The sequence below is a fragment of the Otolemur garnettii genome, unplaced genomic scaffold, assembly GCF_000181295.1.
Source record: "Otolemur garnettii isolate 467f Iridium unplaced genomic scaffold, OtoGar3 scaffold00025, whole genome shotgun sequence".
In the NCBI taxonomy this organism is placed as follows: domain Eukaryota; kingdom Metazoa; phylum Chordata; class Mammalia; order Primates; family Galagidae; genus Otolemur; species Otolemur garnettii.
In genome coordinates, this window is record NW_003852420.1 from 12,287,522 (window position 1) to 12,300,157 (window position 12,636).

General features: G+C 50.4%; 1 protein-coding gene across 1 annotated transcript in view; it reads left to right on the forward strand.

The window, feature by feature from the left end:
- Positions 1–1,954: 1,954 nt before the first annotated feature.
- DDRGK1 (DDRGK domain containing 1) overlaps positions 1,955–12,636 on the forward strand; it is a 12,250-nt gene continuing 1,568 nt past the window's right edge. Inside the window, exons 1-7 of the mRNA XM_003788051.3 lie at positions 1,955–2,108; positions 3,246–3,452; positions 4,946–5,058; positions 5,310–5,411; positions 7,863–7,985; positions 8,329–8,367; positions 12,475–12,531. Of these exons, the coding sequence (XP_003788099.1) occupies positions 2,018–2,108; positions 3,246–3,452; positions 4,946–5,058; positions 5,310–5,411; positions 7,863–7,985; positions 8,329–8,367; positions 12,475–12,531 (732 nt within the window). The 5' untranslated portion in view covers positions 1,955–2,017. The remainder of the gene's footprint in view (positions 2,109–3,245; positions 3,453–4,945; positions 5,059–5,309; positions 5,412–7,862; positions 7,986–8,328; positions 8,368–12,474; positions 12,532–12,636) is intronic.

Sequence of the window (12,636 nt, forward strand, 5' to 3'; positions counted from 1 at the left end):
CCACAACACCTGGCTGATTTTTTTTTCTTGGCCCCTATATAAATTAGAAATACCTGGTTAATTTTATTGTATTTTTAAAATAGGTATAAAATTTAAGATATAAGTAAGAAAAGCATATTACAATTTAGTTAAAAGGAAGATTTGGTCACTCCACTGTTCCTTTTAAAAAAAATCAAGCTTGGGCGGCGCCTGTGGCACAAAGGGGTAGGGCGTGGGCCCCATATGCTGGAGGTGGTGGGTTCAAACCCAGTCCCGGCCAAAAGCTGCAAAAAAAAAAAAAAAAAAAAAATCAAGCTTCAGGCGGTGCCTGTGGCTCAAAGGAGTAGGGCACCGGCCCCATATACCAGAAGTGGTGGGTTCAAACCTGGCCCAGGCGAAGAAAAAAAAAATCAAGCTTCACAGATACAAAGCTTAGTGCTTAACCCCAACTCACTTTCTCCCTCCCAAGAGGTAACTAACATCCTAAAGTTGGTATCATTCCCAAGCATGTTTACATACTTTTTTTTTTTTTTTTGAGACAGAGCCTCAAGCTATCGCCGTGGGTCGAGTGCTGTAGCATCACAGTTCACAGCAACCTCCACCTCCTGGGCTTAAGCAATTCTCTTGCCTCAGCCTCCCACGTCGCTGGGACTACAGGCACCTGCCACAACACCCGCCTATTTTTTGGTTGTAGTTGTTGTTGTTTGGTAGGCCGGGGCCAGAGTCCATCCCGCCAGCTCTGGTGTATGTGGCTGGCACCTTAGCCAGTTGAGCTACAGGCGCTGAGCCATGTTTACATACTTTTCCACATTTGTTTCCATAAATCCTATGAGGTATTGGTTGGTGATTTTAAAACGTACATATTAATAGATGTTGTCTACTGCACATAACAGTGTGCAATAATTTGCATTTAACATTATGGGTTTTTTAACACTCCCAAAGCTTCATTTTATTTATTTATATTTTAGAAATATGAGCTCGGTGCCTGTGGCTCAAGCGGCTAAGGCACCAGCCTCATACACCTGAGCTGGCAGGTTCGAATCCAGCCTGGGCCCGCCAAGCAACAATGACGGCTGCAACCAAAAAACAGCCAGGCATCGTGGTGGGCGCCTGTAGTCCCAGCTACTTGGGAGGCGGAGGCAGGAGAATTGCTTGAGCCCAGGAGTTGGAGATTGCTGTGAGGTGTGATGTTACAGCACTCTACCCAGGGCGACAGCTTGAGGCTCTGTCTCAAAAAAAAAAAAAGAAAAGAAAAGAAATATGATCTCACTCTGTAGCCTAGTCTAGACCGTAGTGGTGCAATCACAGCTCACTGCAGTTGGTGAACTCCTGGGCTCAACCGATCCTCCTGCTTCAGCCTGCTGAGTAGCCAGGACTACAGGTGCAGATCACCTCCCCCAGCTAATTTCTTAAGTATTTTTTTTTTTAAAGTTTATTTTTATTTATTATTATTATTATTTTTTTTTTTTGAGACAGAGCCTCAAGCTGTCCCCCTGGGCAGAGTGCCGTGGCATCACAGCTCACAGCAACCTCCAACTCCTGGGCTCAAGCGAGACTCCTGCCTCCGCCTCCCAAGTAGCTGGGACCACAGGCACCTGCCACAAGCCCGGCTATTCTTTGGTTGCAGCTGTCATTGTTGCTTGGCGGGTCCGGGCTGGGGATTCGAACCCGCCACCTTAGGTGTACGTGGCTGGCGCCCTAGCCAGTTGAGCTATAGGCGCTGAGCCTTAAGTATTTTTTTGTAAAGATAGGGTATGTGCTGTGTTGCCGAGGCTGGTCCGGTACTGTTGGCCTTTAAAGATCCTCCCCTGCCTCCGCCTTCCAAAGTGTCACGATTACAGAGGTAAGCCACTCTGCCCAGCCAACACTTCATTTTAAAGTAAAAATCAAGGCCTCCGGGTGCAGAGGCCTGGGCGGGACCGAGTAGTGGGCGGAGTCTAACGTGGGGGGCAAGGGAGGTGCCGTAGGTCGGTGGGCGGGGCCTAGGCGCTCTGGGGCCTCCGTGTGGAGACTGTGTTTCTACTGGGAGGCCGTCGTCATGGTGGCGCCCTTGGTGTACTTGGCGGTGGCGACTCTGCTTGTCTGCGTTATCTTCTTCCTGACTCGCAGCCGGAGCCGGGAGGCAGCAGGTAGGAGATGCCGCCGGGCCGGGTCCCGTGGGGGCAAGTCTCCGGCCTTCTAAGCCTTTGTAGGGCGGTCTGCCGCGGCTCATGCGCATGCTCTGGTATGCCTAGCCGGGCTGACGATCTTGGCACGCGTCCGCCAGGCCTTGCGCATGCGCGTATGTGCGTGCGCTAAGGGACTGCTTGGAGATTCTCTATAGTGTTAGAACTCTGCCTAGGAACCGTGTGGCAGCCTACCGTCACCTTTCTTTGGGCCCCAAACGAGAGCCTTGCTCCATTTCTCTCTTCGCCCTTTGGCCCTCCACACTTGCAGACCCAAAGGGTCCCTGGTGGACACATAGTTCATTCCTCCTCATCTGGGCCATATCCTATCGCGCTCACTTTAGGGAAGCCACCAGGTTTGTACATTCCTCCCAGGCTGGCTCCAGACCAAGTGCCAGGAGGCGGGCATCCGAGTGTTTTCTGCCTGCCTATGAGGTGGAGGAAGGTGAAGGAGGCTCCAGGAAACTCTGAAGTGCTGTCCCTCCCCTCTCCCCCCCCTCGCTCAAGAAGAGCACCCAGGTTGCCTTGGCCTCCCATCTACCCTGTTCTGTACAGTAATCATCTGGCACATGATTACATATGTGTCTCTCCCCCCTCCCTGAACCCACAAGCAATGTCAGGGCACATGCATTCTCCAAGAACAGGGGAGAAAGAAGCTAAGGTAAGGCAGAAAGCCAACAAATCTTCATAGGAGAAGAGACTTAGCTCCCATCTGAGAGTGTACTCTGGTTGGGGCGCCAGATGAAACCATGGCAGGTGGTGGTAGGCAAGAAATAAACATAGTCCTGTGGTGGGCATTGGATGAGATCTGGGCATGTCAGGGTGGAAGTCTTCTGAGAGGCCACCTGGAAAGGTAAGGCCTTGGGAGAGAACAAAAAGTGTCAACACAGGTTGGGGGTGGTGGTGAGCTTGCTGCATAGGATTAAGGTGTGGGACTTGTTCAAAAGGCCTTGCCAGTCAGACTGAGAAGTTGCGGCTTTGCTGTGTGCAGAAGGAGCCTGGAAGGAGGCTGAGCAGAGGAGGGTGAGGCTTCCAGGCTACTGCACCCCCTGCCATCTGGCAGACTGGGCTGTTTGGGTGACACTGTTCTCTTCCTTACAGCTGGCCAAGAGCCACTGCATAATGAGGAAGAGCCAGTAGTAGCAGGCCAGGTGGCCCAGCCTCGGCCCCTGGAGCCTGAAGAGCAGAGAGCTGGAGGCAGGGCTCGGCGCCGGAGGGATCTAGGCAGCCGCCTACAGGCCCAGCGGCGAGCCCATCGAGTGGCCTGGGCAGAAGTGGATGAGAATGAGGATGAAGCTGTCATCCCAGGTGAGAGGGCCCAGCTTCATAGGGAAGGAAGCTGAATTGTAGGATAGGGTGGGGGATCCCCAAAGCTAAGTGGAGGAGTAGGATGTGAAGCCTCAGGGGGAGGGACATATGAGAGCCACAGGTGGAGTAAAGGGAGACTTGGGACCTGGCCTTTGGTCCTGGGGGCAACAGCCCTGCATCTTGACCCCAATTCCACTGGGCCAACCTCCTCTTTCTTTATTTTGGCTATCAGTATTCAAGTAAGAGGGCTGACTGACTCAGAATATTCCTCAGTCCACTCCTTACATTCCAGTATCTTTTCTGGTATGGGCAAATTCATTCCCTGAGGACCTTGCCCTACAGACAGAATGCCTGGCCAAGAGCTTCTGCAGTTCCTGCAATGGGGTCACCTGTAACTCCAGGAGAATGGTTTGGGGATACAGACATTCTGTTGATACAGAGGTCTTCATATCCCTGCTTCTGGGAGACCAACAGCGCCCTGAGGACTTGGGGGAAAAAGTCTTTATATTGGATGACTGACTTGAGCCCAAGGAGTGGGCTCTGTGCCTTTCCCAGAAACTGGGGGCTTTTGCTTTGTACCCTTGCAGATTAGCCCCTTGGCTCAAAAAGAGGCCCTGTGTTATGTCATCTCTCCTGTCTCAGACTTAGGTTTAGACACTGTTTTTGCTCAGGCATCAGTAGGTCTTTAACTTTCATCTGGCCTTGGGGTAGTCCTGCAGTTGGGGTTGTCTTTTTAGCCTGGCTCTGGTGGGACAAAGGGATAATCCTGGCCAAGGGCTAAGCACAGAACCCTCAGCACCTTCTGAGCAAGGAGGATTTCATATTCGATGGTGGATTAAATTTACCCATGGAGCCATCCTTTTCTGGAGGTTTGGTACAGAGACAAAAACCAGAGAACTCTACAAGCCCAGACAGTCTTGCCTATAATTATCAGACAGGTATGGAACCTGGTACCTCCCTTTTTATGGCTTTGCAGTATCTAAACTTCTCTTCTGTTCTCTTGCTCCATGGTCCCCTCACTTCTCACCCACCTTTTAACACAAGTGCATTAACATACACATGCATACACACACATACATGCATCTATGGCAGATGCCTATGGAGGACAGAGCTAGGCTAGTGACATTTGCAGGTGGGTAGAAGTGGAAGAGAATTGATGAGGGTAGGGTAGATCTATTATCATAATCATAGTCCTCACTGGCTGGGACCTTTTTTTTCTTTTGAGACAGAGTTTCACTTTGTTGCCCTTGGTAGAGTGCCCTGGTATCATAGCTTACAGCAACCTCAAACTCTTGAGCTCAAGTGATCCTTTTGCTTTAGTTTCCGAAGTAGCTGGGACTACAGGTGCCCGCTATAATGCTCTGCCATTTTTAGAGAATAGGTTTTACTCTTGCTTAGGCTGGTCTTGAATTCAGCCTCAGCCTCCCTAAGTGCTAGGATTACAGGCTTGAGCCACCACGCTTGCCTTTTGAACTGTTTTTGACCATACCCAGCCCAGGAGGAAGAAGGCACCGAAAAGCCAGTAGAAACTCACCCATCAGGGAAAATTGGAGCCAAGAAACTACGGAAGCTAGAGGAGAAACAAGCTCGAAAAGCCCAGCGTGAGGTAAGCAAGAGGGATGGGGTACAGTTCTGGGAAGTGGGAAAGAGCCTATTTTCCCTGTTCATTGAGGTAGATCCCTTAAGTAGCAAACACCAGCTCCTTGCCCTTCGGGCTGGTGTTTGCTGCTTGCCTGGCTGTGTCCTACAGCCTTGGCCTGTGTCCTGGCCCAGGCATTTCCTTCCCTCACCTGTCTGGGAGGTGGGCACCCTCTAGCTGGATATGGGGAATGTGCCCCTGTGAAGACCTCTCTTTAGGCAGAGGAAGCTGAACGTGAAGAGCGGAAACGTCTGGAGTCCCAGCGTGAAGCAGAGTGGAAAAAGGAGGAGGAGCGGCTTCGCCTGGAAGAAGAACAGAAGGTGAGGCCAGCCTCTAACTCTGACCTCTAACTCTTGACCAGGCAGTCTTGCTTTTTGTGCAGCTCCTCAACACGTCCAGCCTACAGGTGGGCCATGGACCTGGCACAAGGACAGGTCCAGGTTTATTTGGTCCCTGGGCTATAGACATAGCCTGTGAAAACTGCTGCTGAAAAGCAGAGCTAGAGATGGGGATTCCTGTGTACATGACTATGGCATGTGCCTGGGGCGTGTGAAGGACACTGATATGGTCAGGGTGGCTGGGCACAGTGAGCCAGAGGGCAGAGATGTGAGGGGCTCTGGTCCTGAAGGACTTGAATCTGTTAAAGGTCATTATGAGAGATGGTAGATCTGCTGAGGGCCTGACATAGGGGAGGTACTCAGGGAATGGGGGCCATTACACTAAAGGTGGTTGACACGTGTTTGTTGGCCAGATGCTTCCTCTGTTCTGAGAACCGGGTTCCCAAGAAAGGGAATAGCGCAAAGATGTGGGATATGTAGGGTAAGGGCTAGGGCTTCCCCAGCTGGGAAGACCTATGACTCCTGACTGTCCTGTTGTCCCAGAACCCTGGATGGTGGGAAGCCTGCCTGTGAGTGCTATAGCAGAAGGTGCAGAGCATAGTGGCAAGGCGGGCATTCACAAGGATTTTTTACTTTTCTGAATATGAATCTTATCTAATGTACCTTAAATATCCTGGCTCTTCTTCCCTGTGCCTGGTTACCCCTATCCTTAACATCTTTCCTTACTGAGGTACATTTATTACAACTGACCTGCTATCATTAACTAAATGCTACATGTTATTCAGATTTTATTAGTTTTTCCTTAGTATCCTTGTTTTTTTCTAGGGCCCTGTTTAGGATGCCATGTTACATTTAGTTCTCATGTCTCCTGAAGCTGTTCTGGGTCATGACAGTTTCTCAGGCTTTCCTGTTTTTTGATAATATTGATAGGTTTGAGGAGTCCTAGACAAGTAGTTTGTAGAATGTCCCCCATTTTGAGTTTGCCTGACATTTTTCTCATAGTTAAACTGGAATTATGGATTTGAGGGAAGAAGATGAAGCGTGAAGTTTCATCTTCAACACATCATACCAAGGGTCCACATTATCCACTTGACTTATCACTAATGATGTTAACCTTGGTCACTTGGCTGTAACTGCATTTGCAGATTTCTCCACTGTTTTCTTCTCACGTTCCCATATTTCTTTGGAAACAAGTTACTGCACAGCCTCACTCTGCTGTCTCTCTCTGTCACCCAGGCTAGTTCAGTGGCATTAGCCTAGTTCACAGCACCCTCAAACTTCTGGGCTCAGCCTTCTAAGTAGCTGGGACTATAGGCATGCCACCATGCCTAGCTAATTTTTCTACGTTTTTGTAGAGATAGCATTTCACTCTTGCTCAGGCTGGTCTCAAACTCCTGGCCTCAAACAGTTCTCTCGCTTCTGCCTCCCAGAGCTTCATGTTTTAAAAAAGACTTTTCTGAGTGCTCTGAAAAATGAGTTGGGTTGATACAGGCTGTTGTATTGGGTGGTGGTGGTGGTGGTGATGGAGCAACATGGAAAGACCAAGGAGTTTTCTGGAAGTTAGAGGAAGAAGTAGTCAATGGGACCTATTTCTGACCAGGGCCATTGACCAGGTGGCTATGTGATTCACCAAGTCAGGGACCCAGGAAGAGGACCAGACATGGGGGAGTAGATCACAGGGTCTGTCTGGTGCCTGTGAGTTGGCCCAGTAAGTGTGTTACGTGGGCAGTCCTGTGTTTGGGAGGAGAGATTTGGGTGGCAGTCACTGGCAAGGAAAATGTTGTTGATGCTATGGGCATGGGCGAGGTGGCCCAGAGACAGAGGAGGAGAGAGAAGGGACAGGCTGAATGATGAAGGAGGCAGGAAGAACAGCCCAGGGAGCAGGAGAAAATCCAGGAGAGGGTGGGGCCTAAAGCTAAGGCAGGAAAGGATGGTCAGCTGTGTCCAACACCGCTGAGAGGACAGGGATGGATATGAGGCCTGAAGGTTGTCCTTTGAATCTGGTGAGCAGAGGGTATGAGTGAGACCAAGGCATGAGTTGTTTTAGTGGAGCTGGGTATATTGAAGTCAGATTGGAGGGGGTGGGGTAGGTGGATTGTATGTTTGTTCATGAAGTTTGGATGTGACAGGGTAGGAGGAGTGGGGGGGTGATTGAAGGGCGTGGTGGCATGGGGTCATGACAGAGTGTTCAGGACATTTTACTAAGTAGATCTGAGCACAGAGGGCAGGGGGAGTGGCTGAGCAGCATTTGTCTGGATGGTGATGGGGCCGAAGACAAGAGGGGCCTCTGCCAGTTGTGCAGCTGGGGTAGGGGGATGAGGTCTTAAAGGAGCTCTGTCCCTGAGAAAGGGCTGGGCTGTATGCCCTACAAGGACAACAGTAACTAGAATATTTGTCCCCCATTCCCATCTCTTCCCTCCTCTGTGTTCACAGGAGGAGGCAGAGAGGAAGGCCCGAGAGGAGCAGGCCCAGCGGGAGCATGAGGAATACCTGAAACTGAAGGAGGCCTTTGTGGTGGAGGAGGAGGGTGTGGGCGAGACCATGACTGAGGAGCAGGTGGGCCTGCCACCCCTAGGAAGCCACCCTGTGCTCATCAGAGCCACCTACCCCATCCCAGATACCCCTAGCAGGCCAGTGAGAGGTGGGTAGGTGCCAGTACCAGCAGACTTTAGTGGCCAGAGAGACTTTGTCCTGGCAGAGGGTGGTTCCCGGAAACCCTGACCCTGGGAGGCTCTATTGCTTGTGTAGGCAGGTGGGCAGGTGGCACGTGCACGTGGTTGGGCAGGCACATAGGCAGGTGGCCTTTAAGTGGGTAGCTAGTACACAGCCAGGTGGGTAGGCAGAGAGCCCTGCCACCTTTGCCAGGGGAACGTGCATCCTAATTTCTCTGCTCCTCTAGTCCCACAGCTTCCTTGCAGAGTTCATCAACTACATCAAGGTAAGAAGCTGCAGAACAGAGCATGATGTCAGCTCCCCGCCTCATGTGTGCATTTGTGTCATCTCTTCCTCAGGGCCTAGGGATCAAACCCTAGCGGGGTCTGCAGGTAGTTCAGTTGAACCCATGCTGGAGTAGGCAAGGGAGCTCTGAGGCGCTGAACTGCCAGGGTCTTGGCCAGGAGATCCCCTCCTCTGAACCTGAAGGTGGAGAAGCACCTGGGTCTGTGTGGGAGGCTCTAGCCTTTGATCATTTCCTCACACTCAGGGCTTGACAGTTTCCCTGCTCTTCAGACCCCACGCTCAGTGAGTCACTGTGTTTCCAAGTCTCTTCATGTGTGTTTTCTGTCAGTTCTGTCACACTGAGGCTCCACTGAGTTGAAGCAGGCGTCCTCTGCCACATGCTCCTGACTGGGACTTTGGGTCTTCCATGGGAACAGGATGGTGTTTGCTTTGGAATCTAGGATGGGGCCGCAGTATGTCCCCTTTCGTCTGCAGGCACTGCACAGGCTGGCCCACACTGCTCTGGTTGCATAAGCACGTCCTGCTCTGGTTTGCTGCTAAGCAACTTCTCTCCCACGAAGGATGCGGTGAGGGGAGAGGTTTTCAAGTGCAGCTCAGAGGTGCAGAGGCGGCTGAGGGAAGGAGTGCAGAGGGTGCGGGGGTGGCGGTGGGGGTGCTGCTAGGGGCTGGCAAGGAGTCAGGGCTTGCATAATCCTCTACCTCTTCCAAAAGAGAATAGGGTTTAGATGCATCCCAGCAGTGAGGGTCTGGGCTCACAGCCCTGGGACGTAGGAGTTCTTAAAAGAAACAGGGAAAAATATGGATAGGTCTCAGAGGGTCCTGTCTGTGCAGGTTGTAAGCATTTCCCTGTGATGGAGCCCTTTCTTTACTCTAGCACACTTGATTAGGAAGTGCAGCCCTGGCAGGATTGCTCTGTGTCTTGTTTTCTGCTTTTTTGGAACTTGCTGTCCCCACCTACTTAGTAGTCAGCAACATGGTCCTGAGATCCTCTCCAGGAAGCCTTCCCAGGTAGATTTTTAGAGGCAAGGGTCAACTTCAGTGTCTCTGTCTTCTGTTGCAGAAAGTGGTGTAAAGTCTCCCAGTTCTAGGCCTTTCAGTGGTTCCCTGGAGGTACCATTTTCTGGGAGTTCTTTAAACTCTTTAGTAGCTTAGAAGTTTTTCCAGCCTGTGCTGGCTGATCTCCCAGAGCTGCTGTCATTTTTTTTTTTAGACAGAGCCTCAAGCTGTCACCCTGGGTAGAGTGCTGTGGCATCACAGCTCACAGCAACCTCCAACTCCTGGGCTCAAGCGAGTCTCCTGCCTAAGCCTCCCAAGTAGCTGGGATGACAGGCGCTCACCACAGCGCCCGGCTATTTTTTGGTTGCAGCCGTCATTGTTTGGCGGGCCCAGGCTGGATTCAAACCTGCCACCTTAGGTGTATGTGGCTGGTGCCTTAGCCACTTGAGCCACAGGCGCCGAGCCCAGAGCTGCTGTCTTGCAGGGGGAAGAAGGACTTCTGAAATTAAATCCGCCTATCATCTTCCTCACTCTATTTTTTTTTTCTTTTCTTATTTATTTATTTATTTATTTAAGACAGAGTCTTACTCTGATGATGCCCTTGTAGAGTGTCATGGTGTCATAGCTCACACAACCTCAAACTCCTGGGCTCAAGTGATTCTCTTGCCTCAGCCTTCCTAGTAGCTATGACTACAGGCGCCTGCCACAACTTTTTTTCTATTTTTAGTAGAGACAGAGTCTCACTCTTGCTCAGGCTGGTCTCCCAAGTTCTGAGCTCAAACAATCCACCCACCTTGGCCTCCCAGCGTCCTAGGATTACAGGTGTGAGCCACCATGCCTGGCCCATCTTCTTCATTCTAAAGCAGTCGTTCTCAACCTTCCTAATGCCATGACCCGTTAATATAGTTCCTCATGTTGTGGTGACCCCCAACCATAAAATTATTTTCATGAATTAGCAACAAATAACATGAGGAACTGTATTAAAGGGTTGCGGCATTAGGAATGTTGAGAACGATGGGATGGGCCTTTTGATTCAAGATTTCAGAACTGGAGGAACATTTCTGCACCCATTGTAGTTTATGTGAGGTATGGGAATAACTTGATCTTGTCAGTCCACTCTTCTGTCTGACCATGGCTGAGCTCAAACCATCCTTCTGCCTTTAGCCTCCCAAGTAGCTGGGACAATAGGTGTGTACCAACATGCCCAGCTTGTTTGTTTTTTCAAACACTCTTTTGGTCCCAGCGGCACTTCAGGCCAGGTCCTCAAGGGACTACCTGCAGTGACTTTGTGTTCCTGTTCTAGGCTGTTCTGAGAGCCCTGTGCCTGTTCCATGGGGTTTTTTTGTTGTTATTGTTGCTGTTCTAAGACAAAGTCTCACTCAGTTGCCCCAGGTTAGAGTGTCGTGGCGTCAGCCTAGCTCATGGCAACCTCAAACTCTTGGGTTCAGTGATCCTCCTGCCTCAGCCATCAAGTAGCTGGGACTACAGGCATCTGCCATGATACCCAGCTAGGTTTTTTTTTTTCAATTTTTAGTAGAGATGGGTTTTTTTTTTTATTAAGTCTTTCATACATAGATCATAACTACATTTATGCCATTATATGATTCAATGTGATGATTATTTGTACAAATTGGAATGTTCACATCCTATTAAACAACATAGCCTTCACCACTTTTACCCTATTACAGGATTAAGACATTAGAGATGGGGTTTTGCTCTTGCCCAGGTTAGCCTTGAACTCCTGAGCTCAAGCAACCCACCCATCTCAACCTTCCAAGGTGCTATGATTATAGGCATGAGCTACCATGCTCAGCTGTCATTCCTTGTTTTGTAGGTAAAGACCAGCTGGCCAGGTCCCTTTGTACTTGCCCACCTCCTGGCCAACTGCCTCTCACTTGCCTCCCTGCTTGCACATACAGTTTGGCATTTCCAACAAGTCATATGCCATCTGCAGCCCGGAGGTGTCACCATGTCAGTCTTCCTTCAGCTCATTTGTTGTGGAGGATTCACAGAATTGCAAAAGACTGCCTTTTCATATGCTGTCTGGGTAGGGAGTGAAGGCAGATGCCTGCACTTGCCCAGCCACAGACCCTTGGCTACACCCTGGGATCTAAATTTCTACCGAAGGTGTGAGGGCAGCTTGTGGAGTGTGAAACACAGCTGTGTGGAAAGCACTTCGCAGTGTTAGTGGCAGTCATCTTAAGGGTGGGCTTAATGTCTCAGACAGTGGGAAGAGAATGGGTGAAAAGAAGTGTGGGCATGTTGGGTCTATAGGCACCAGGCTGAGAGGGTAGCAAGGAATTGAGTCTTCCTGCCTCTCCTGAGAGCCCCTGGATTGTGGAGCCCTTTGTCTGCTCACTCCTTGTCCATCTACTCACCTATCTCACAGCCAGACCTTGACCTTGTTTTCCACGTGTCCCCCCACACCTCAGTACTTTGTCCTGGTCCTCAGCAAATGTGAGTCCTGGTGACAGTTTTTAAAAATAGCTTTTGGTGACTGGCATCCCCTCCTTCCCTCTCTGTGGTGCCTCCCCTACCAACTTGTCCATGTTATTGAAAAGACATGGCTGGGGGCCAGGCACAGTGGCTCATGCCTGTAATCTCAGCACTCTGGAAGGCCGAGGTGGGCAGATTGCCTGAGCTCAGGAATTTGAGACCAGCCTGAGCAAAAGTGAGACCCCGCCTCTAAAAAATAGCTGGGCATTGTGGTGGGCTCCTATAGTCCCAGCTACTTTGGAGGCTGAGGCAAGAGGATCACTTGAGCCCAAGAGTTTAAGGTTGCTTTGAGCTATGACACTAGGGCACTCAACTCCAGGGCAACTGAGTGAGACTTTGTCTCAAAAAAAAATAAAAAAGGCTGTATGCAGAGGATGGTAGCAGGGATGAGAGAGTTTATGAATGTGTGTGCCTCTGTTATGGGTGGTTGTGGGAGTGAGTGTTTCTATGTGTGTTGGGGAGCAAGGCTTGCCCACAAAAATGTGCACAATGTTTATCCAGCCACGCAGAACAGATCAGAGTGCAAAACCATGCCGAGAGGAATTTGCCCAAGCTCACCTTCAGTTTCTCTCCCCTTCTGTTTCTCTCCTTTTAGCAGTCCAAGGTTGTGCTCTTGGAAGATCTGGCTTCCCAGGTGGGCCTGCGGACTCAGGTAAGGCCTAGAAGATGGCCTGCTATGTGGTGTGTGGCCAAGGGATCTGTGTGGCTAGGAGAGGGAGCTTGCCTTAAAGATAGAGTCTTTTTTTTTTTTTTTTTT